The sequence below is a fragment of the Arvicanthis niloticus genome, chromosome 10 (assembly GCF_011762505.2).
Source record: "Arvicanthis niloticus isolate mArvNil1 chromosome 10, mArvNil1.pat.X, whole genome shotgun sequence".
Taxonomy (NCBI): Eukaryota; Metazoa; Chordata; class Mammalia; order Rodentia; family Muridae; genus Arvicanthis; species Arvicanthis niloticus.
In genome coordinates, this window is record NC_047667.1 from 64061183 (window position 1) to 64088209 (window position 27027).

A 27027-nucleotide genomic window follows, 5' to 3' on the forward strand; every position below is an offset into this window, starting at 1 on the left:
AGAGTGCAGCAGAGCTATTTACACTATCAGGCTGCCTTTTTACAACTGTTTCTCTGAGGAGGGGCTTGCCACAGTGCAGGTGGAGGTGGGAGTGCAACTTAGAGGAGTCCATTCTCTTCTTCCACATGTGCATCTGTGACAATGTCTTCACTCTTGGAGGCTCTACAGAAAGGACCACAGTGGATAAAGAACACACACAGCCATCGAACAACTCACTCCACTAGACAAGTCCACCAGACCCAAAGACCACACCGTCATCATTTGCCAGGACTCAAGCTCAGCTTTGCTCTGCTCCGCACTTAGCTCACCGCAGCTCATCGGTGAAGGCTAGTTTTTGTAAAGCTGACATAAACCTAGACATATCAGGGGAAGATCACATGAGTAACTGCCTCCAGAGTGGGCTGTAGGAGCATTTATTTGATTAATGGTAGTGCCACCCTTGGAAGGTGGCCCTGGGTTATATATAAAAGCATGCAGAGCAAGCCAGTAAACAACAGTCTTCCATGGCTTCTGCTGCAGTTCCTGCCTCTAGGTTCCTGCCCCGAGTTCCTGCCCTGACAGCCCTTCATGATGGACTGTAAGTAGAACTATAAACTGAATGAACCCTTTCTTCCCCAAGTTGCTTTTGTCACAGTGTTTATCACAGCAACAGAAAGCAAACTACAACTCCACCTCCACACAACAAGGAGTGACCTCTCTGACTTTGTTTGTTTGAAATCAGATCTCATGTACCCGGGGCTGCCACCAGGAGTGACCCTCTTCTACTTCTGGGATGAGTGTCTCATACCACCATACCTGACTAGTCAGTGAGCTTGTGAGGTGTGAATCAGCTCTTACCCTGCAAGACCATGCTGCTGCCTGCTTCTCCACAACATCACAGCTGTTCTCCACAGCCACACCATAGCCACAGTCTCCTTTCTTGGTCATCAAACACCCTGTTGTCACACCACCCCTGTCCTTGGACCTTACATTCAAATGGTAGGGTTTTGAGACTCAACTCTTCCTAAATGTCACCATTTCAGAGAGGGCTCCTGGAGCACATGATGTGAGGCAGTCCCCTCACTGTCACTCGGGAAGTGACCCTGTGTTAGGCATCAGAGGGAAGCCCGACTTGATTGCTTTTTGTTCTTCCTTGTTTGACTCCACAGCAGCAGTTAAGCTTGGAAGGGGGCATGTTCTCGTCCTTCTTTGTTCACAGGAGATTCAGCTCAGTGTGCAGCACACACTCAGTCAACTGCGAAGAGCAAGTGAGCTGAGGTTCCTACTAGCAATAACTTTCTTAACATCACAAAGATGTCTAGAAAATTAAGCCTCAGACATTTGAAAGGAGAGACACTCCTTCTAGGTTCACAAGTCCATGCCAGTGTACGATTGTGTTTCCATTCGTCCGTGCCTTCGGAGCACTGTAACATTGGTGCACCGCATTAAACCAGTGTAGGCTACAATCTCAGTCCTGAGAGGCAGAAGGGAAGATAGCAGAGGAAAGACAAGTATGACGTGGAGGGCTGAGAAGAGGAGGAAGGCAAGCTCCACACAGCGGAGGTAAGCGAGGGTCGAAGCTTTGCCACAGATAATCTCCAACATGAATAATCCACACCGGGTAATAGAATATTGACCATAATTACATTCATCCTACTGACCTTGTTCTAAATTATTATGGATTATTACTACGCAAGTTATTTTGTTCCACACCAGAGGTGGCCGTATTTTGCTATCAGATGACATGACCTCTAATTCAATAATGTCTGTAATGCACTGGTATCCTCAGATAAAAGCTGTCTATAATGTCTGAACAAAGGTGAATTAGTTATCCAATTCACACACGCAATTAACTCTCTTACTACCTGTGAGCCATGGAGCCCCTCTGGATTCCCTATCAAACACTGCGTGTGGGGTCTTCCCTCCACCTCGTTATCTTGTGCAGACTTCATCATGACAATATTAGTACCTTACTGCCCCCACCAAAAACCTTGCGCTAGTTATCATAAGAGACATCATTCCAGAAGGCAGTGTCTCTTTTTCCTGAGAAAAAGGTATTAAATTCAAATGTTATGTCTATTAGAAAAATAGAGTATTTCATTCTCAATATAAAAGTAAGGGCGCCTTCATGAAGAGTGGAAAATAATTTATATTTTCTTCATTATTTTAAGAACACCTGTTTAAATACCAAAAAGTAATACATGCTATGTGAATTTATATTACCATGCTCTGGTTACCTAAATAAAAGAATATTTATTTAAATTCAGACGTTATCAGGCATCACGGAATCAGTGAGTGCCTTCTGCCACCTGTTCTCCGAAGCGGCTGAAGGCGGAGCCCAGGCCTCTGCTTTGTACTCACACTGATGCCAGTGGCTGTGTTCATGAGACTCACATCAGAAACGAGGCAATGTCAAATGTTAAGCAAACACCCTTGCATTCCCTCTGAAGGAAGCAATTAATTAATTCTGCAGGGGATGCTTTTTTTAGTCATCTAACGTAAGTGTAGCTTTTTAGTGCAGACAAGGGAACAGAATTAAATCTCTAAATAGAACCTCACTCTCTCAGCGCGCACTGAAGCTCTCATCCTGTCAGTAAATCTCCTAACAAAGTGCACACATGAGGCCTGTCCTACAGGTCAGTGAGTGATGCTGGCCAGTCACCTGCATTGTCCTGTTCCCTCAAAACTCAGAGCAGGAGGCCTAGCAGAGTGAGGAGACAGAGGCCCCATGCTCATGAAGTGACAGGCAAAGCAACATCACTAACACTAGCACACGGCCCAGGCGAGGCTAGGCCAACCCACCTTCGGCGTGCTGCAGCACAAGAAACACCGATTCCTCCGAGATGATGTACGTGTACAGACACACCATGTTAGGCACGCAGCGGGGGATGATGGTCTTTCTGTTCCTGCTGCACTCGCTGCTTTTCCTTAGACCCTGACAGAGAACAAAAAGGTCAGTTGTACCCGTGGTTGCCTTTGGAGCCTGCTGTGCTCAGTGTTTATCAACCAAACTAATCTATCCGAGTTACTCGGGGCTCCAGAAACCACTCATCTGCTGCTCTGTGCCCCTCAGTCCCCAGAGGCTCCGCTGATGGCATCTGGCGTGAATCCAGACAACAGAAGATGCCACAAAGCTGCCATTAAAATCAATTACGTGGGTCAGTGTTTTTATTAGCGATGCTCTCAAACTAAGTCATCAGGATGACACACGGTTATTTCTCGGTGACCTCTAAGTTTGATTTTCCTTGTATATATCTTTAAGGCAGCAGCCAGTTCGAGTCACATTCTCCAGACACCAGGCTTGTCCTGCATGAAGCAGCAACTTTTAAATTCCTTTCCAAAACACTAATAACACATCTCCAAAAGCACAAGATTTATGCATTTCCTGGTGTTATACCCATGTTTTTAAAAGCTAGGTAAATACCACTGGGTGTGGGGACATGGGCTGTTCATAGAGAGGCCATCTCTACACATGTCAGTGTGACTCCTGTCGTGCCTGAAAGGGGATGCTCAAGGCAAGCCATCCTTCTGGGGCCACGGCGATGTTTAATCATGATATATTTAGAATACATACTACAGCAAGCCATTCCAAAAACAATATCAAAACTAAAATTATTCACTTATTTATGTACTGTATTTGAATCAGAGAACAGGCCGGGACACAGCTATTCGCTGAGTATCTGCAGAAATCAGGTTTCAGGAGTTGTAATCACAGCTCAGCTGAGGCTCATGTGACCCTCATGAACCAACACAGCATCTCTGAACACACCCTTAGTTCTTAGGTGCATTCAAATTATATATTCTCTAACATAAACCTTCTAAATGGAAGCTACAGTGTTTATCAACTGTGAAAGACAGAAATATCGACGGCCAAAACATAAAACATTCAAGAGCCATGTAAAAATATTCTTCTTTCAAAAGCATGTTTATTTTTGAAAGTCATTTTTTAAATTCACTAAACATACAAATTCTACTTACTTTTAAAATGAATGTCTGCTCTGTCCTTGTATCCATTACAAGTAAGACCTAAATAAAAGATACAATTAATAATTTTAGCAATTATATAATAAAACATTAACTCTTTAATTTGAGAGACTAAGAATCAGGTTCTGGTTATGATTCTTCCCAAAATTCTAATTTCTAGATAGACTTTTTAAAAACCTTAAATCATAGGATCTAAACAGCCTTGTCCAAATAAATTTTATTACAAATTCCTTTTCTAAAACTGCCACAGCATAGAACCATCCCTGTGTTTCCTAGATTTAGTTTTAAAGCATGTTTCTTCAATGTGCAGCACATGGCAAGCATGGTGCACATGCAGCTGGTGCACTGGGAGCTGGTGGCAGCTGGCTGCTGAGAACGAGGCCAGCCTGGCAATTCTTGGCCAGCCTTGCAAATTGGGAAACCCCAGAACAAGGTGTTGGTGGTGGGGAGTGGATGGTGGTAAAGGGGAAGTAATTTTATTAAAATTGATAAAGTTTCAATCTTCTGTGGTCTCTAAGCAGCCCATTTTAACAGGATCTCGATAACTGAGACTCTAGCGCCATCTCAGGCATTCCCTGGGTACTGCTTCTCTACTCTGGACCAGATCTTTCCACCATCAGCATATCCTACTGACTCCATAGTTAACATCTGTCCTGCCCCAATGCCCCAACCTAACCAGAGACCAACTCTGCCCAGCTGACAACCAAGGCATCATGACAGGCCACCAGCTCCCCTGCACACTGCACAGCTGTGGTCGGTTCTTAAAATACCAGGCAAGGCTTCTTTTTGTGTGTGTGCAGATGTGCCACTGTCCCATGTCTCTAAGAAGAAAGCCAACCTCATAAGGACAAGACCTTCATTTCACACACTACTCCCTTGAATGCCCATCCCTGACAGCCTAGGAGAAGGAAACAGGGACAAATCTTATCACATCTGTGGCTTACTTTGCTAAATACTATAGCAGAGATAGGTCACACAGACCAGCTGGCAAGCCCATGAGTGTCTGCCACCACCTTTCTTTTAGCATTACAGAGGGTTGCTGACATCTTCTCTGACAGCCTCTCCTGAGTGTCTCACCTGCATTATTTAAGCCAGCCTGTGTGGTAATACAATGTTACCCACATAGACACCTCGTAGATGTCCTGCAGAGTTCCCAAACCCAAACGCCATGTCTCTCAGTTCTCTAACTACAAAGCCAGCAGCCAAATTAACAAAGGAACTGCACCTCCTGGGCCTTCTTAAGCACCTCTCCTCCCGCTCTGCTCCTTCCTCGTTGTAAGCATTCACCATGTTCGACGTGGGTAATCAGCATTAGCCCCTCAGCCACCACTCCTGTTCCACACATGGCTGACATCATGGCCCTGGGTGCCATGCTATGACCACTCTGAGATGACCTTACAAAGTTCACCCAGGGTCATGACTGCTGTCGCTATTATTGTAGCTTCTCTCTGGAATATTCCCCCAGCCACTTACTCAAACTGCTCGTGTCTCCATATTCAGCTCAAATGTCAATCTCTCTGTCTCTCTTACTAATACTGATGGCTCTTCCTTTGTCCTCGAATTTCTATTGTACTGACTTCTATTATGGCATCTCAAACTCTTCAATTTGGTTGCATTTGCTCATTTGTCATCTCCCAACCAGATGTCAAAATCCACGGAATGTCACAGACAGTGTCATGGTCCCCAGAGATGCTCACACCCCACTCAAGAATCTGTGAGCAGACTGTGCTGTAGTCAAAGGACTTCCCAGGAATAATGAAAATGGAGCTTACAGCTCACCGGGGGTTGTCCAGGTGGGTAATGTTCAATCACATGAATTTCAGAGTGACGTGGGAAAAGGGTCTTCCAAGTATGAGAAGGACCTGGCTAGGATAGAGACCCACCCACATAGGCAAGAACCAAGGGGCACATGTAGCTCAGAGAGAGCCTGAGAGGAGCAGGCAATGTTTAGAAGCAAAGAGCAACCCTCAGCTAAGCACCAGCAAGGAGACAGCTCACTCCTCCAACTGCACAGACAGGGCAGCCTGTTAGCAGTGTGAGTGCACATGGAGGCAGGCCCTCCACACGCACAGCGAGGCCTCTGACCTACACAACTCTAACATAATGTATATGGGGCTTCAGACAGCTAACTCTGCCGTGATCAGCTACGCTGACAATAAGGTAGAAATGGCCTTTCTGTTTTAAGTACACCTCTAACAGGTTCAATAAGAACACAGAAGGTGGATGGCAAGGTGCAAATGGAGTTTGGAAATGAAGTCAGGACTGAGGGTTTATATTTGAGCATTCCCCACAAAGACACACAGCCACAGTACTGGGGTTCAAAGAGTGCAATCATGGAGCACTCTCAACATCCCAAGCTAGTGCATATCTCTAGTCAACCAAGTTCAAAGGTGAGCAAACAACTGTAAAATGCTAACTGACCCTGCTTTAAAAGCTACCAAGCAAAGAAGGGTGAAATGTGTACCTAGACAGCTAGCTCCAGCATGACATCTCTCATTGCTGAACTGCCCTGCACATGTGCAAACAGTATGCTAGTTACACACTTGGCACACTGTAGGTGGGTATGAAAGCAGCCAGAAGACGGGCATAACAAGGAAAGAGTGATTCAGATGTGAGAGACAGGGCACAAGGTGGAGTTGCCATCGCCCACTCAACAGGAGCCCCTCTGAAGGACTGACAGGAAACACTGCAGGCGGCATGAGGATGCAACAGGAGCCAGGCTGCTCCAAGTAAATCAGGGATGAAGAACGCCAGAAAAAAAACTAAGAAAGGATGGTGGACCATCAGTTCAGGAAAGGCGTGGGCTTTGGTTGCTTGTACACAGAGAGACCTATCCACTCCTTAATTGCTGACAGGGCTCCTGACACATTCTTCACGAAATGACCCTCCGAGACATGGAAATGCACTCACAGTCCTTGAGTCCTGAAGGTGACTCAATGGTCTCCTCCACACACAGGCGACAGACAGTGGTGGGCTCTGCGGAGGCGTCTGTGCTCCTAGCACTTCATTGGGTTTTACATCAACACACAACTCTTTGTGTTATTCCCCAGAGGGCCAATCGTGGTTGCAAAGACTTGTCTACACGAGATGGAAAACACCTCTCCAGGTGAAAGTTAAGGCTAGACAACTTCTTTTTCTTACCAGAAGCCTCCTCCTCAGGAATGGGGGGTGGGGGTGGGTAAGAAGTTCCTCTTCTTGCTAGTCTCACTCAACCATGAAGCATGAAGCAGGCTGCATAAAAGGACCAGTGAGAACGGACGAACCTGGCAGAAAGCGCAGGTGGATGCGGGCTTTCTTCTCACACCAAGTTTGCTTGCCACTCAAAACCGTTCACATTGAGGTAATAAACACAAGAACATATGTGATTTTTTTTTTAAATGTGCCCTTTGACTGTCAATTTCTCCCAAACAGGTGTTGCCTAAATGATTATAAATTGGCCTCTGGGTACACCTCTTCAACTGAGCCGTCAGGGCTGGTGATAATGTAATTAGACCTAAAAACATCAGGCTGGCGACTGCTCCCCATCTGTTTGGCAATAATGTTTAGTTAACAATAGTCTTTAAAAGAAGCACCTTCAACTTTCATTCTTAAAGTTATTTATAGTGCCATTCTTAACACGCCAGCACTCCTGCTAACAAGAGCTTTAGCCACTTGGAAATTATTAGCCATACGGCTGTACACAAAGAGAAACGACTGCATTTAACATCTGTATCTCTCCACATTTATACACTGCAGCCTCATTGAAGTGAGTCCTTAATGAACAGTGGTATAGCATCAATATCATAGCTGCATGCACACAGATCATAAGGAGCCAGACATGTTTTTAATGCCAACAGTAGGCAGATCTGTAATGAAGCTGTCAGCATAAAGGACAAAATAACAGCATCTTTAACCCTCAAACTGAATTTGTTCATTTGTAGACTCAAACACAATTTAAAAACTGCTCATGGGTTTGCTCACCTTTATAAAGACAAAAATCTAATTTGTACTAATTTGATACAATTGTCTTCTCAATAAAAGGCTCCTAAACCATCTTTTATTTCATGATAAAACACGTACTATTACTAACACTGTCATGAAATAATTACCTTGGACAGACTATCTTATTGAAAGAACACAATTAACATATTTCTCTCTTTCATTTTTCACACGTACATATCTGCACCATATTAGTGTACGGCCTGACAGAAAGGGCTGTTCCATCTTTGCCCATGGTAATACAGAGCACTGCTTGAGGGAGTGGGGTTGGGGGGACAACTTAGGCTACTGACCAAACTCATCTGTGCTTCACCCCTACCAGAACCATAACCTTGCACACTAAGGAAGGAGGAGAGAACAATACACAAGTGAGAGAAAACTTACAGACCATTTACCTCATAGTTAGGGTGAGAAAAAGATGGCGCTGCATGCCACGGTTAGGCAGATGTTTAAGTGATGTCTGTTGGGAGCAGTGAAACATCACCAATTTGCAGCCACAGCTGTATGCAGCAAACGGCCAGCACCAAACCTCCGCAGCCCCGGTGATGTGCTGGTGAACACACACAGGCTCTCCAGATTCTCTCTAAACCGAGCTTCACATTCTTTTCTCCCAGACCCAATACTCTTTGGGGATTTCTCAGTGTATATCCCCATCACACTTGCTTCCCTGCCCTTCCCCACACCCTTGTTACCTACACACAGCAAGAAAAAAAAAAAAAAAAAAAGAGTCTACTTTGTGTTATCTACATACTCATGTAGTGTGGTCAAACTCCCAGTGGCTTGCCCCCAACATGAGCTGCGTCCCTCCCCACCCACCATCCCTGCTGGATGTCATCTGCTGTGAACTGTGACACCCAGCACCCTTCAACACTTTTCAAGAATTCCTTCCCAACCTCAGAACCTCAGGAGCATGGATTATAGACAGGCTTCCACATGGTTTCTGGCATCAGCACAGATCATGAACACGGTTCCAATGTCTGTGGTTTATGCTGCAGCCCAAACTCTTGTAATCCTAGATGCATCTAGGTCCATGCCCTGTTCATAGTCTGTGTGATGCCAGTTTGCATTCTCACAAAACTCAAACATGTTCCAATGTTTGAGTAGCCCCATGCCTACACTCACAAGCCATCACTTACAAAACTTCACTTAGCAGAAAAAAAAAAGGGGGGGGGGACAGAGGCACTTTGACATCAAGCCTCTCACACAAGCATCACAACATGGTATTACTGGCACACTGTCCAAAAATAGAAAGCAGGAAATGAACAGAAGCCCAGAGCTACATCAGCAAGAGCAGAGGCTGAGACACACCATAAAGACGCTCCTCCTGAAAGACCAGAAGCCAGTCCTCCTTTGGTCTCGCAGAAGTTCTCTGCTCAGAATGTAAGTCTGAAAAGTCATGTCACCTAGATTCTCAACTCCAGTCTAGACAGTCTCACCTCCTACTCCTAAGAAGCTGCTTTGGTAGCAACTGAATCAGGCTTCTAGAATTTATGCACAATATTTTTAAATTTCCTTAGATGGAACCAAATTTTCTCTGTGCTAGAATTTCCAGTTTAATGTGTCACTATGGAATGATTAGGCGACCTGCAGAGTCCTGCCTGTGAAATGGAGTAACATGTTACCTGCTCCATCACACAAAGAAGAGAATCTTGGGACAGGTGGAGTTCTTCGCGCATCAATTTAATCCAGAAATATGTAATACCTTCCAAGGCAGATATCACACACACACATACACACACATACACACACACACACACACACACACACACACGTATTCAAGTTCAAAGCACCCTAATTTAAAGTGTACAAACATCTGTGGCTTCTAAAGGCCCCTATCTCAGTCCTAATCACCTAGCTGCTGCCTCAACTACTGCCAGAATCACATTGGGACAACAGGGGAAGAGCCATTAGGAGGTGCAGCAATGAGAAACTGCACTGATAAATAAATAACTGCATTTCTAAGAAAACAACTAATTTTCATTTTCTTCAAATGCCCAGGCAGCTGCAAAGGTTTTCGTATGCTAATTTTTTAATTAGAAGGTATTTAGGCAGTGAAAGCTTTCATATGCACTTCTGATTCTTCATCAAACGTGAACTCCCCAACTTAGCATCAGTATAGCTGGTGGCGGCCTGAAGGTTTACCATCTGCTGCTACCCAAAGTCACGGTGGCCACCTTCAGAACATATGCATCAAAGCCCAGAGATAAGAGACTGAAGAAATACTGCCTAAGTCAGCATAAGGGCTATGATGAAGCCAGAGGCAAGCAACGGGCAAGCTACCAGAAACACTGAACCCTGGGAGTAAGCAGCCATACACAGAAAAGCACCCAAGGTCACTGCCTTTCTGACAGCTGAGCCAAGGGCAGGAGAAGCAGCACGGCCAAGGGATGTTCTCGAGTCCTATGTGGCGGGTTTTCCTTTAATAGAAGGCTGATCATACTGGAAATCAACCTTATTCAGAATAAGCCTATTCTGAGTAAGTTCAAATATAAGATTTAAGTTGTTTGTTCAGCCCACGAATAATGACAGTAAAGGCATATGGTTTACACAGTCACAGTGTGTGCTAGAAAGGGCTTCTCTCCTGGGCACTTAAAGTCCAACATTTCCCAAGGAAAATACACTCTGAGACAAGTTTAACAAAATCCACAGAACACCAATTAGAAAGCTGACTGATGGCTCAAAGCATCTTTCCAGGCCTGGAGCACATGCTGTAACAATACTGTTCTGGGCACACACACCCCACAAGCCAGTTTGTACCACTGAGTACTTACATGCTTAATCATCACCATGACTTCTTTAGAGAGTAACAATTTTAATTGTAATAAATGGCTAAAAATAAAGCAAATGTTTCCAGAGTAGTTTATCTTCCAAGAAATGCTAACAATCATAATGTTGCAACATTGGAAGAAAAGTATCTTTGTGCTTGGACAATATATTTGCAAACACTTAGGAAGCTAAGGCAGGTTGATTGCAAATTCAAGGCCAATCTAGACTCACAAAAACAAAGGAAGAAAGGGAGGGAGGGAGGGAGGGAGGGAGGAAGGAAGGAGGGAGAGAGTAACCTCCTTAAGGTGGTAGTCACATTCAGCTGCTGTACATAACATGTATCACTGTGGTGTTAGCTCACCTATAACGTTGAATCTCAAAAATAAATTCATCTTAACAATAGTTAGAAAAAAAACAGAAAATTTTCAGAATTTTTAAGGAAATTTTTAGAAAGACTTTTAGCAATAAATAAATAAATAAATAGAATGACAGCAAAACTATCTTCTAAATGGAGTCTCAAAATGTCAACTGGCAACTTGGTTTGTGTTCATTGCAATCTCTTTTTCTAGATTCATACTTATTTCACTTGCACATTTTTTTGCCTGTATGTACATATACGTGTGCAGTGCCCAAGGAGGCCAGAAAACTCACTGCAGTCCTGCCTAGTAGCTGTAAGCAGGCATTGTGTCACCTGAGGCTCCCTCCTCTCCAGGGACTGCAGCTTGTGTCAAGTTGACATAAGACCAGCCAGCACACAAAGTCATAAAAAAAAAAAATGATTGATAAGTGGATGTCATAAAAATTAAAAAGCATCTGCTCTGCCAAAGACAGTGTGAGCACAAGCCACAACCTGCCACCCAACCACATAGACTCCTCAAACTCAGCAGTAAGAAGCAAAAAGCTTGACTTTAGAGTAGGCCAGACAGGAGTGGACTGGGGCCTGCCACCTTGAAGCCAGCAGACACGAAAGATAAATACCATCTATTCTCCCAGCAGGAGCTAAAAGCAAATGACCTTGTAAATTTCACCAGCAGAGCAGGGCTGGAGGCTGGACACGGGGGTGGGTAGGGCTCACAACAAATAGTTGTACCGTTCAGAACAGCTTTTAAAGATTTTGGATGTTCTCAGCAACAGGAACTAAACATTTCAAGTGGGAGCTTACCAACTACCCTGCTGGCTGTACACAGCACACATGCACTGAAATACTACACAGTATTCGATAACTATGTACAATCATTGTATGTCAATTAAAAATTCTCTCTGGGATGGAGCTGGGTGGTAAAGCACCCACTGAACATGCAAAAGCTGGGAGGACACACATCCCGTGACTTTGCTGTACAGCTGGTAGGAACACAAAGGGCCACAGATCCTTTGGAAGACAGCTGGGCAGTTTCTCACAAAACTAAGTCTCCTTCTCTATATGTGATTCAGCAATGGGGCTCCTGCTGTCTGCCAAAGGAACTGAAAATATGCTCACACAGAAAGTGCCCAAGAAAGTGACAGCAGCTTTCTTCATGACCATCAGAAACAGCAAGATGTTATTCAGAGGCCAAGAGGGTAAGCAAACACAGGCCATGAGATGAGGAAGGTTCCATGCATGTTACAAAGTAAAGGACAGACAACCTAAAGGGCTGCACACAGGGAGCCCGATAGTGACCCTCTGGAAAAGACAACACTGTACAAAACAAGAGGGGTTGCCACGGTGCAGGGAGAAGGGCGGAGGGCGGAGGGCGGAGGGCGGAGGGCGGAGGGCGGAGGGCGGAGGGCGGAGGGCGGGCCAGAGGCACAGATTCTGAGGTCAATGAGGACAGCCTGAAGGACAGACAGCACAGTGGTGGCCACAAGTTATCACATCTGTACAAAGACTGTAGACAACAGAAAAGTAAATGTTAACATGAATGAAGAGACATTAAAATTAAATTGTTTAGAGGCTACAGAGATGGCCTAGTACTTGCTACTCTTCAGAAGACCAGAACTGGGTTCCCAGCACCCACAGTACAGCCCATACTCACCTGTGACTCCAGCTCCAGGGGGTCCCACACCCAAGGCTCTACAGGCCCTGCGCTCACACATACAAGGCCCATGCACACCCACACAGACCCACACAGACCCATGCACACATATATTTTTTAAAAATACAGGAACTGGTTTTTTTGGTTTTGTTTTTATTAAAAATTCACTACATTAGCACAGATCTGTATTTCAAGAAGCCTTCAGAGCAGGAACAGGTTCTGAGAATGCCATCAGGTAGCATACATGACAGAACAAAGGGGCAGGACAGAGCAGCTCTCATGGTTACAGCGCAGTGTTTGCCTGTTTGGAACATGGTCTGATCAGCTAGCCGCCTACAGCTGGCTGGAGCTAGGATGCCACGACAGGCTGAGACCCAGTAGGTTTGTTACAAATGTACGTGATGGTTTGGTCTTTGAACACTTCCCAAAGGCACATGTGTTAGAAGCAGCTCAAAGTGCTGTCAGGAGATAGTGGAACTTTTAGTCTGGGAACCCAGGGAAGAACGCAAGGGCACTGTGTAGAAGCCTTTGAAGTGGATGCTGGCCCCTGGCCCCTTAGCTAAGGAGGAGAGACAAAGTCAGTCAGTCTGTCCTGACTAACCGTCCATCTTACCCCTGAGATTCACAGTGCTGGACCTTTCTCCTCTGTTCCTCCCTGTAGCGTGGGTGCAGTGGGGACAAATATTCCGAGATAGTTCTCTGGATGACATCTAGAGCAATCAACTTAGAATGGATATCTCTCTCTCTCTCTCTCTCTCTCTCTCTCTCTCTCTCTCTCTCTCTCTCTGTGTGTGTGTGTGTGTGACATACATGTGTGTATGCGTGTGTCTGTATGACATACATGTGTGTATGCATGTCAGTGTATGTATGCATGTGAGTGTATGCATGCACGTGCGTGTGTGTGCACCCTTCCTACAGTATAAAGCACAAATGTATTCTTAAGATACAGACTATGAAATGCCCCTATCAGAGGCATAAGTCCTATAATCTGGCTGAAGAAAGATGAGATGCAGACAGATCTCTAGGCTGCTGACCTACTGTCTTCTCAGGTTGCCAGCTCTTTAAACAAGCTTAAGTTGAAGATTCTAGTCCTGGTTTCTGTCTGCATGAGTGGCAGCACAGGCCATATACAGCTTCCCAGGCCAAGGGGCAAAGCCAAGAGCACATGGGTGGCGAGCTCTGAATCCATGAGCCAAAGTCCACCGTCGCTTTCACAACTGACCACCTCAGGAGTTCTGTGCCAGCAGTGGAGGCTGCATGCACTGTGACACTATGGCCTTTCAGTTAACTTATGCTCTCAGGCCAAAGTAAGGAGAGCGGCTTCTGTCAGGTTGATACCAGTGAAAGCTATCATGAGCACCGCCATGCAGTGAAGGAAATCTCTCTATCTGCCTCTCAATTTTGCTGTTAACCTAAATATATTCTAAAAATGGTCTTTTTCTATTTTTTCTTTGTTACAAGTCATTTGTCCAAATCCCCAATGCCTCACGCCCTAAAACAAGTCAAAATGTAGGTTATTCTCCAGTAAATAACCCAGAAACTATTTCAACCACAAACAACCATTTAAAAATCTCTCCACTCCCAAACACCAGATGTCAATGACTGTTCCTCAATGGTACCTCTATCGTGGGGCGAGCCCTCAGTGAATAATACTCACATCACAGAAACAGCTTTTGTGTGATTCTTCCAATCCTAGGCCTATGCACCTACTACTTCCTGACACCTGCTTCCACAGGACATGGTGTCATAAGGAAGCTGGATATAAAGACAGCAGAGGCAGAGTACAAAAGACCGCGCACTGGGCTTGACAAAGGACAGCTAAAGAGTGAGGGAAACAACCGCTCAGAGGCTCTTCTCAGATCTGAGCACCTTTCTTTGTCTCCTGGATTTGATTGTGTGTTTTCTGGTTTTGTGAAGAACCTGCCAAGGCCATAAAGACACTGCTAAAGAGACGGTAAACACAGAAGCCCTGGGTCCACGGACCTAAGTTCAGGCCAGGCCATTCAAATCCACCGTGAATTATTTATCCTGTTTCTCAGGTTTGAATCTGAAGTTTCCTTGAGATGGTGCCTTGACTTTGTTAAATTCAGGTGAAAATTAATTCTGCTAAAAATATAGTCTACTATTGTATCTCACCTCAGAGTCCTGTTTGCATCTGCTTAGAAAACACAGTATTTCCTAGGTTGGTGTACAGGCTTTCCCTGCCTGTGCCCTGCACACATACACCTGAATCCGGTATAATGCCGAGAAGCTGGAGTGAGCTACAAAAAAGCAGCAGTCTACCCACACAGCCATGGACCATCCACTGGTGAGAATGGCAAGTGTGGGCCAGTCAGACAGTCACACACAATAACGGACATGGTAGCTACTCCCTGCCTGTCAGTACATGCCCACATCAGCTAGCTGCCTGGGAAGCCTGGATCTCTTTCTAAGAGAAAGGGCCTCAAAAGCAAGACAGTTGTAAAAAACTACTATTTTAATCAGTTTATACTTTTGTAGCAGATGAAGCCAAAGTTTCGTGCTGCTTAAAATGTAGCACTGTGATATAATCCAAGAAGTGTAACCTGAGAATACAACGTATCCATCCCTTTCCAACAGTCTACCTTAGAAAACACAAAAGCAGGACACTCACTGTCAGATCAACCAAGCACCTGGCAGAAATCCACAGGTGTGCTCTGTGGGAGCTGTGACAGTGCAGGGGGCGTGCTGATGGATGCGGCAGGTGTACCAGCCTTCAGATCTTTGAAGTCATCTAGCACGTTTACTGTCTCTTCCTCTTGCCTCCAAAATTATTCAATGAGTATGCTTGGCCATTTGAGGAATCTAAGGCTTGTTGGAAAAAGGCACAGAAAACATCAAAATCTACTCTACAGAGCTGGGCATAGTGGCTCCTGCCTATAACCCCACACTTAAGAGGCTGACGAAGGACTGCCTTGAGTTCCAGGCCAACCTGGGGCTACATCGTGAGTTCCAGCCCAGCTTGAGCTAAGAGTACATCTCTTTATCAAAACTAAAACCTGACAGGTATGTGGTGTGTGCCTTTAATCCCAACACAGGGGAGGCATAAATAGATGTATGTCTGAGTTCAAGGCTGCCTGGCTCTACATAGTGAGTTCCTGGGCAGCTGAGGCTACTGTTTCAAAATGTAAAAGAAAAAGATACATAAATGAAAGTGGTGCACAGGGTGGACCAGTGCTACAGCATGGACTGAGGCACAGAAGAGCACAAGCAAAAGAGATGTAGATAAACTCCAGAGAAAAGCAGGAGAGCTTTACAGAAAGACAGAAATGACTGGTGAGAAGAGGGGGAGCGGGGCAGACAATGGGAAGTGCTGATCGGTGCTCTCTGCCCTGCAGTGCATGCTGCCCTGCACACTCTGTGCTTCCGACCTGCAAGACAGCAGGGCCAGAACCACAGAACACCAAGGTGGCAATGGCTCTGTGGGGGAAGAAGCAATGAACAGCAAGAGAGGAGAGCAGGGGCCAAGTCAAGACAGGCTGGGAAGGCTCAACCAGGAGCCTGAACCTTCACTTAAGGTGTGTGTGGAGGTTATTCGGCAGTTGGTAGCTGTAGGGTTTCATTTTTTCCAAAGCATCATAATAAGTGGTTGCAGAATCAGTATGAATGATGGAGGAGAACCAGACCAAACATAGACAACAGCACATTTTAAAATAGGGAGAGGGAATGGGTACAGACTTCGAATTAGACCCAATTCCATCATCCATATTTCAGTCTCAAACAGGGATAAAGGAAAATTGGACTGATTCCTGGTGCCTAAAGGGAATAGGCTGACATTATTTAACCACTGACTAACATAAAAGACAGTTTAAGAAGTCTACCACAGTGACTGTAGGCAAACAAGAAAAGACCAGTAAGTTTTAGAAGGCAGAAGGCAATACTGAGTGTCTCCAGGCAGAAAAACCAACCGACAGCAAGCTAATCCCTGCTGCATGGCCCTAGAAGTAAGAGGCACCCTGAACAGGAAGATATGAGAAAGTCTACAGGCTCCCTGCCACTGTGCAACCTGCCAGGCAGATGATGCCCTTGTCACCTGTGGGTACACACTAGCATGGGTGCTGAAACCAACTGAAGCAGGACAGAGGACAGGCCCTGAATGGCAGAGCTGGGACAGGCTCGCGTAAGCAAGCCAGGACATTGGTGACTCCTGCCCCAATGGCCCCCTAGAATATTGTTGCGCTTGCACCAACTCCCTGCACCAGAGCCTGGAATGTTCTGTTCTAAGGAGAGCCCTGGCTACATGAGGTCTAACAGTAACTACATGGCTCCCACACTGACAAAGAGCAGTTATGCCTACACTCAGAGATGAAAAAGTCTCACAGCAAAACAAGTCACTGTAACGTTAGTTATTCCCAGAACTCTGGGAACAAAATGAAAATCCTATATACTTCCACAGGAAAAAATGCAAGAGAAAGCTGGTCCCACTCCAAGACTTGATGGCTGGAAAGTGGCAGAGGAAGCCAAGAAAGTCCCTAAGCTATCACAGGTCAGTGTGAGCAAAGCAGGGTCCAGGATGTCAGGGTCAAGAGCTAAAGGTCTGAGGACCAAAGGTTTTGGAAGATCTGGGTGTCTGCACTTCAGGCCTGCTTATAGTCTGTCAGAGGGTCTGGGGATTTACAGTGATAAGAACATTGAAAAATGGGGCAATTTATTTATCCAGAGAGAAAATACACAAGGAGGCACCAAAGGTATTGATTGCAACAGGGTGAAAGTTAGGTCTGTTTAACTTTAATGAGGGCAAACGTTGGAAGGGGCACACATAAAAATAAGGCTAAACAACAGACACCCTAACCGGCTCGAAGAAATCAACTGCAGTCTCGGCAAAGGGCCACAGACATGGCCAGATTAGGTAGGAGACACAAACAGGACTTGGAAGAGTTAACTGTTAGGGAATCATGCACTTCAGCCAGAGCTGTCTCGGCCTTCTCAGACTCCTCCCACGGCACTAGCATCCCATGCCTACCTAGGTCCCTCCATCTAGACAAAATATGTCTGATGGCACCTGTCTCATCACCTAACGGGTGCCTGCCACCTTGCAGCACCCAATGGATGTTTCCTACATAGTTAAGTGAAAGGCCTTGAGTGAGGCTAAGTCCAGTAACGCTGTGTCACATACGGACAACAGGACAGGTCATGTCCCTGGTCCTCCTAGAACAGAGATTATATAACACAGGCCACAGAAGACAACCTGAGGCTCTTCCCCTTACATCACAGTTGTTGGGGTCCTAGGATAAAACTGCCCTTGCAGCCTTATTTCTAAAAACATCTTAAGAAACTGAGTCCTTCAGAACAAAAAGAATACTCTATAAATCCAAAGGATCAAGAATTTTACAAAAGTGTCCTAGATTGATATCTTATACATACTTAACAACAGTCTTAATTATAAATGTGTAAACAATGGAATGTGTCAAAGCACAGAACACTAATATGAACATAACTAAAATGTGTCTCTCAAACATACAGTTGTCCCAATTTCAACATAGCTGTATTACAAGTAGGTTCTTAGAGACAGTACACTTGCATAAAACCATGCTGCTGTGGGTAAGCTCATTCCTCTCAACAGCATTCCTCAAGCATCTGAAACCAACACAACCCACACAACCTGGCACCGAGGAACACTTCCCACAGCCTCTTACAGCCATTCTCCCATTTAAAGGAATGTCCACAGTCCATGTCACAGCACTTCAGGTAGCTTCATGCTCCAGCCTACCCCGACACTCACAACTGACGTTCCCAGGAATGTTTCTGTCTCCCGTGACTTCACCCAGCATGCCGTTCTTCCTACACAAGGTCTCCTATAGCTAGATACTGATGCTTCAGTGCAGAGTGGACCAAACACCAGGGAGCAAACTCTAATAGAACTCTATGCCGTCCTCAAGCCAACAAGCATCTACTTAATGAATTAAGCAAGTACACTGTACAACTATGTGTGAGGCAGGGATCTAAAACCCGGTTTGTGTTTCTGTACCTCAGATCAGAAGCAACTCGAGATTAGGGAAATGTTCATACTACCCAAAATAATCTGGACACTGTTAAAAATTGCATCATTCTGGGGCTGGAAAGATGGCTAAGCCAGCAGAAGCACATACTGCTCTTGAAGAAGACCCTGGTTCAGTTCCCAAAACTGGCACTGGGCACCCCACAACTGACTGTAAGTCTAGGTTCAAAGCACCTACACTCACACATGTATACTGCATAAACATACATAACGAGTTTTTGATTTTTTTTTTATTTTATAGTTGAAGATGTATGTTTATGTACCCCATGCATTCAGGAGCCCACAGAGGTCAAAAGAAGGAATCAGATCCCAGGAGCTGGGGTTACAGGCACTTGTGAGACACCATGGAGGGAAACAAACCCAAGTTCTCTGAAAGAGTAGTATGTGTTTTTAATCCATCTCTCCAATCCAATAATCAAATTTCTAAAGTAACAACTGATAACTATTAACTATTGAGTGGCAAATTATGAAAAACTGTTTTCTTTGCATTTACAACAAAGACATCCAGAACAGCCAACTCAGAGTGTGTGTGTGTGTGTGTGTGTGTGTGTGTGTGTGTGTTTAGTATATTACAACAAGCCTACAACAGGATTACTCAGAAGTGCCAACATAGACAGAAATGCTTTGTCATGCTGTAAAAGCACAAAGGAGCATAGGAGAAAGCTCCTGGTGAGTACAAGGAGAAAACCACACAGCACCAGAAGCAAGTCAAGGAGACAAAAACTGAAGACAGCATCACTGATAGAGCAAGCTGATGTGTGGCCACCAAACCTCTAATTAGATATTAATGTTCAACAAATCAATCCCACATAGATTTGCTGAATGCCACAGGACTAGACACAGAGAGAAAGCAACCCATGGGCTGGTGTTAAAAATACTGGCTGCTTTGCAGAGGTGTAGATTTAATTCCCAGTGCATGCACACACACACAAACACACACAAGCTCAGAACCATCTACAACTCTAGTTCCAGGGGACCTGATGCCTACTTCTGACCACTGTGGGCACCAGGCATGCACATGGTGCACTGGCATACATATCCAGGCAAAACACTCACACATATAAAATAAAAAGTAAGTTTAATTTTTGAAAAATATGGATCAACATCTCAGAAGAAAAGGGACCCAGATCCCAAGACATCCACAGCCTCACCAGCAACCTCAAATGTACATAAAGAAGTTCACATTCTAACCCAGCAAATGGTAGGTGCTGGTGAAGGAGACACGAGGCAACTAGCACCCTCAGGTCACTAACAGGGGCTGAAAATAGGATGGTTGAGAGTTACACTTCCCTACTGGATTGTATAAAATATTTAAGGTTCATACATCAAAAATGGTAATCATGTACATTTCAAATTTCTAATTGTTAATCAATAAATACAATCACAATAATTTTGTCCTTAAAGTGGTATAGTTTGGAGGCACTGGGAGCCTACAAAATTCTCATATGTAAACAGGTATTAAGGATAAATGAGACCCTGACTTAGCTATTCGGTTTGTGATAACTAAGTCCTTTCAGTCACTATGGGAATCTTCTACTTCTGTAGCTTTAAAACTGTTACTCACACACTGGCATGCCGTTAGGCACAACTGCTTCTAGAACCTTTTACTGAGGATGAAATAGAAAAGGATGAGAGGAAACTTGAACATCATGACTACGACAATCCAGGTCTAACAATGATAAGATGCGGTTTTAGAAAGAGACACATCTGGATTCAAACTCATGTTCTGTCTCAATACAAAATGCATCTATGATCTTCTGTGCTCAGATCTAAACAACTTACAGAGACCACAGAACCCAGTACAATATTCAGGTCGTCTGTGATCCAGAGGCTGCCCCTTGACAATCAAAACCACATGTCGAGGTGCAGCAGCTACCCTGCATCTCCAGAGACCCAGCTGCAGGGGACACACACTTCTCCTGTCTCTTAATATTTTCACATGAACTGTGGCATTACAGTTTGGAATGAAGACATTGTTAAAGACACATCTTTATCCAATGAGGTAGTTTTCTCTTTTTAATTTTAGATACTTGATCTTCCAAACAATTTGACAAAACTGTAGTTTCCAAACACATCATGGGCCCGAATACACAACTTTGCTAAACAGAGCAGCCTCCCCCACAGCCGTCCTCTGACGCCACAAGACACCTGGATTCATCACTTTCACCACAAACCACTGCTTACAGCGAGGCATGCTCCTGTGTTACCAGTGAGTTGTAGGAGTCTTTGTATGCTCTGGTTAACAATCTTCGATCAGTTACCTTTTAAAGTATTCTCTCCAGTCTATTGGGCTTGTCAGCTCGCCCCATCATAGGATCTTTCACAGTTACAAAGTACTAATAAAGTCCAGCATATAAGCATCTTGACTGCCACATTTTATGAGACTTGAACGCAAGTGTCAGCCCTCGGGCTTTTACCCTTCCCCTTCAATATTACTCTGCACACCTGGGGTCTTGTCCCTTCATATAAATTCCGGAATCAATTGTTGATGTGCAGAGATTTACCTGCTGAGATTTTAAATCAGACTGTATTAAATGTGCAGTTCAGGCTGAACTTCCCCCTGACAACAGTGTGTTTTCTTATCCACATCATGCCCATCTCCAGACTTCAGTTATGTTTTATTTCATCGGTATTACACTCTTCCTTACACAGATGCTGTGTATATTTTCTTACATTTATACATCAGAATTTAGTTTGGGGCAGTAGTGGAAATTATAGTTTATGTTTGGAGATTTGGGAGAGGGCAGGGACAAATAGGATCTTATTATGTAAACTGGGCTATCCTTAAAACACAGAATCCTCCTGTCTCAAAATCCTGAGTGTTAGAATCCCAGCTGTGCATCACCACAGCTGACTGATGCTTAGGAATCAAACTGTAGATGCCTTCTACCACTGAGTTATTTCATCAGCCGCTTGATACTATTTTTAATATCAGATTCTAATGGATCACATAGGAAAGCAGCTAATTACAGTGTGTTAGGTTTGCATCCTGCAACCTTGATGTAACTGTCTATTGGTTGAAAGAATTTGTCCATTCTTTCAGATTACACAGTCTCGTCACCCACAGACAAACACAGACATCTTCCTTCCCAATCTCTATCTCACTACTTTCCTGTTCTATACTTGGAAGACATTATAGAGTCTAGCTTCATTCTGTAAATGTTAGATGGAATTCAACTCCACTTGGGCCTAGTGCTGCTTTGTGGGACAGTTAGTTAGTACTTACTCAGTTTCCTTGGTGGACAGATAGGCATTCACCCAGATGACCTGTTCCCTCCCTGTGAGTTTAGTAGGCTTTGTCTTTGAGGGGTGTGGCAGCAAACTGTACAGTGACTAGATGCATCATGTCCAAGCTGCTCACTGCACAAGATGCAGTGACATGGATCTGGTTCTGATATAAAGATCTTTCCTCCATAACTGCCCTTTAGTGTGGTAAGTTTTCCCATTGATCTCCCTGTTTTCAATTTTAATGATCACGTTTCTCATCTTTCTTTTCTAGACTCCCACAGTAGAGGCGTGGACTCCTGAGCCGCCTTCTTTCCAAAGCCAGGCAAGCACGTCTACAAAGCCCTCCCAACTGCTTCCTGTGCATCTCTAATCAAGAAAATACCCCAAACACAGGTACATGGGGGTCACCCTACAACTACTGCCACCATCAGATCAACAGTTACAATTTCTAAAAGCTGCCCTGTGCCTGAGCACATCTCCATGGTCTGTTACCCTCCGTATCTCACACTGTGTTTCATCTATGTATGATTCTCCTCCGTAGTCACTCTCATGGATGAGCTGCATGGTGGTCTGTGACCCTCCGTATCTTACACTGTGTTTCATCTATGTATGATTCTCTTCCATAGTCACTCTCATGGATGAGCTGCATGGTGGTCTGTGACCCTCCGTATCTTACACTGTGTTTCATCTATGTATGATTCTCTTCCATAGTCACTCTCATGGATGAGCTGCATGGTGGTCTGTGACCCTCCGTATCTTACACTGTGTTTCATCTATGTATGATTCTCTTCTGTAGTCACTCCCATGGATGGGCTAGATGGTGGTCTGTGACCCTCCGTATCTCACACTGTGTTTTATCTATGTATGATTCTCTTCCGTAGTCACTCCCATGGATGGGCTGCATGGCACAGGACAGGGATGAATGAAACCAGTGACACAGGGAATAAAGGTTCGTCGGCACCGGAGCAGGCATGTCATACCGAAGCTGAGCCAACGTGCCGCTGGTGAGTGTTCTGTTGCAGTCCATGAGTCACTGCTGTAAATACTGCAGTAAACACAGTCTGTGGGACACAGGAAAGCAGTGTGTTCTCTTACTGCACTATCGGCACAGTCTCAGTACGCAGTAAGACAGTCTAGTGTCCTCTCGAACTAGAGCCTCCCAATGCACGACAGCAACAGTCCAGGATGTTACTGCATCGTGAGCAGTACTCTGGTGGACACAAACTTTACATGCATTCCTACCACTGACGAGGATCAGTGTATCTGTGGGGAGTAGGTGGGTGTGAGTGTCCACAGCAGCTGTGTGAGGATAACCTGCAGCACTCAGTTCTCACCTACCAGGGACTGGACTCAGACTTCCGCCTTGGCTGCAAGGGCCTTTTCTCATAAGCATTTTAAAAATGTTTTAATTTTTAACTTTCTAACTCCCTTTGAGACATCTTTAACCCACATACCAGTTATTTGTCAATGTAGCACAAGATGCCGGTGTTCAGAGCTCCTGCTACCTTCCAGCTGCTACAAGTGAATTACAGCTGCAGTTCTTGCTGGCTACTGCAGTTTGTTTTCAGCACTAGAACTGGGAGAAGTGCTGCACATACCCAGGTATATCCTGTTGTTTGGTGAAACCACCGGGTCCGTCTCTGTCCTAGTTATCCTATGACTTACTGAGAACATCACAGGCTCCAATCCTAATTGGGGATTCTGAGATCTGTAAGTGTTAGCCTCACGGGTGTTCGAGACTATGATGCCTGGTGTCTGCATGCTTACAACGTATTCTTCTTAGTGCTCCTTCATTGCTGCCCACTGCTCTATGTCTGTCTCCACAGCCCTTTCATCTGAAGACTCCTGATCTGCAAGTGGAGCCACTCTTGCTGTCTTCTGACGAATGTTTGCATGTGTCTTTCCTGTACTCTCACCCTAAACCTCTTATATCACTGCATCTGAAATGAATTTCTTGTACACACCACAGAGCTGAGTCATATTTTTAATGCACTCCGATAGTGTTTTCTTTAACCAATATAATTAGATTATTTATAGTTAGTGTAATTGACAATGTGTCAGAGCTTATATTTGTATGAGTTTTTAAAACTTGTTCTGGGATTTTGTTGGTTTCTGTTTACTGTTTCTGCTTTGTTATGAATCAATTGAATATTTTTAGAATTCTACATTAAGCTGTATGTGGTGGCACATGCCTGTAACCTCAGCACTCGAGAGGGCAGGGTATGAGAATCAGAGTTCAAGGCCACTCTGGCTACATAGCACGACTCTGCACCCACAATAACTAAATATATATGTATACATGCATTTACTTCAGTTTATCTACAGAGCTTTGAGTGACATCTCCAGTTATTATAAAATATATACACATGTAATATACACACTATCAACCACAGTGGTGGCTCTAGTCATCACTCTATCAAGTTGTATGGAAGCATCCCTCTCTTTATATTCTTTCTATGCTCTCCCTTATTTATAAATTGTCTTTCCAATCATATGTAGCTACAAAGTATAAATTCTAGCATTTTGACATCACAGCAATCCCTAAGTCTGGCTGACTGGCAGCAGGTGAGGCAGGACGACAAGGCACATGGTCTCCTCACAGCAACAGTTTGCAGGCTGTGGGAAGCTCTGGATTCAGGCTTCTTCTCAGTGAATCTAGGTGATCCTGCTTTTTGATCTCCGGTGTTGTGTCTAGCTTTTGGGGGGGTTTGAATTTGTTTTTCTTTAAACCACAGGAAGATGCAGCATATTCCAAAGAGTCCTGTCTGCTCATCACTCAGCTGTCTCTAGGAGGACGTAGGCAGCATCAGCACAAGAGCAAAGGCAGGGATTTGGCAATGGGTTGTAACTACTACAGAGACTGTGATCCTGAAAGCAAGCTGTGTAACAGGGAACATCTTCAGAAACACTCTCAGCTTTTGATCATCTAATGGCCAATGACTAAGTCAGACCTCCAGTGAGTTGTATGTAAGCACTGTGCACTGAACACACCTGTGCACTGAACGCACTCATACTTCACATACTTAACAGCACAAAACATGACACCTGCCCAGGCACCAGACTTCCAAGAAGATGACAGGAGCCCAGCTGGGCACCCACCAGTTTGCCTCTCACTTTTCTTCTGCTACTGCACAAGGGAAACATATACAAATGCATCTGAGAGTGGAAGGTAATCTTCAAAGTTATCTAATACAAAATCCACCAATCACTTAGCTCCCTCCACAGCATCCCTTTGCTGACACCCCCACAGGCTCCTTAGATGCCTTTACTGAGAAGAAGCTCATAAAGTCTCAGGTCTATTCCATCTTTGCTCAAAACACTAATTCTTAAAGGGGATGCCTAGCCAGGCAGTGGTGGCTGGTGCATGCCTTTAATCCCAGCACCCAGAAGGCAGAGGCAGGCAGATCTCTAAGTTCAAGGCCAGCCTAGCTTACAGAATGAGTTTCAGGACAGCCAAAGCTATGTAGAGAAAGCCTGTCGAGGAAGGAAGGAAGAAAGGAAGGAAGGCAGGCAGGGAGGGAGGGAGGGAGGGAGGGAGGGAGGGAGGGAGGGAGGGAGGAAGGAAGGAAGGAAGGAAGGAAGGAAGGAAGGAAGGAAGGAAAGAAGGAAGGAATCTCTAACTATGAGTCCAATTCTTTCTCTCTCTGCAACTTAGGTTTCTGTGGGTCTAGCTATCTCCTGGGAGGAGGGAGAACCTGCAGATCCACTGCATACAACACCAGCTCAGTGAGCCCCAGCACACCATTTGCCAGCTTGCATTCATTGTTCCAGCACAACCAATACTCTCCTGGGTTTAAGCAAGCACGTCAGAGCTGCAGCTCTGAAATCCCAAAGCCTACTTGTTTGATGAGGTGAAATGGCCTCATTCTATCTGGTCTTCCTGTAACAGGACTCTGAAGGCTTCACAGGCCACGTCATTTCTGCAGCAGTGTGGGCACCTGCCTATCCATACTCTAAGAGCCCTGGTACTTACTGATTGTTGCATAAAGGATTTTACAATCCCAACAAAGAAATAGAAGACATTTTCTCCTGTCAGAACACTAAACCAGCCAACAGCCATGGCTCACTAGTGACCTTGTGGAGTGGTTCTAGGGAGCAGTCTCAGATTACACCAGTAGGTGTCACTCTACGATATATTTTAAATTCTTTTCAATTCACTCATTCAACAACTGCATTGAGTGAGGGGCCAGGGTGTGACTGGCACGTGGCATATTTCTAGGTACAAAGAAAATGGTGGGAAGTCAAACAGCACAATACTGTTCTCATGACGTCCACGTTGTAGCTGCTAATAAAGGAGGACCACCTCCTTTGCTTTCTAGACAGAGGTTTATAAAATGTATTTCCTAGTGAACTTTAATACAAGGCTGAACTTGCCAAGTTAATAAATAACTCGAGATAATTCACAAATATCAAAATGAATTGTTAAAATGAAACAGAATCAGAGAGACTGCTGTCCCCAATCTACGAGGTTGCACCCTGGGTGTTTTCTAGACTTTATTCAACCCCAAGTTTCTAAAATCCAAATTTAAGGGGTTCCTTAGTACAACAAAAAGGAATTTTCCTTGAACAACAATCCAAATTTTAAAACCTATCTGCTTGTGTTTTACTAGCAGACATGATATTCTGATCTTCAAGCCTATCTGCCAAGATGACTGATTCCCAGACACAGAACTTCTTACCACTTAAAAAATGGCATCTGAGAAGCACTGGTTAATGGAGACAGATAGCAATGGACTGGGTCTCAACTACAAAAGCAGGGACTCCTCCGCTGCCAGGAGTCTACTTGTCTTAGTCTGTGGAACTCCTAGCATTGCCATAACTGTGCCATGTCTTAAGGGTCACAGCACAAAAATGAACAGTCACGGAGTCATAATATACAAGTCTAAGAGCTAATCCGACAGCACATGTAGGCAGGGGACATGTCTGCACCTGTGTCACTCTGTCCCCATCTGGTTCAGTCTACTCTCAAACAGAATGCTTTCCATAATGCAAAGGCTACCGAAGCAGCCACAGGAGCATTACAGGTTCTGAACAGCATACAGAATGTCCTGCTGCATAGAGTCC

General features: G+C 44.7%; 1 protein-coding gene across 9 annotated transcripts in view; it reads right to left on the reverse strand.

The window, feature by feature from the left end:
* Positions 1-27027, reverse strand: part of Rps6kc1 (ribosomal protein S6 kinase C1) — a 149408-nt gene that overhangs the window by 36587 nt on the left and 85794 nt on the right. For all 9 annotated transcript variants that reach the window (XM_076941606.1, XM_076941605.1, XM_076941607.1 and 6 more), the window contains 2 exons: positions 3958-4005; positions 2782-2914 (listed from right to left, as the gene is read on the reverse strand). In XM_076941606.1, coding sequence (XP_076797721.1) covers positions 2782-2914; positions 3958-4005 — 181 coding nt within the window. The remainder of the gene's footprint in view (positions 1-2781; positions 2915-3957; positions 4006-27027) is intronic.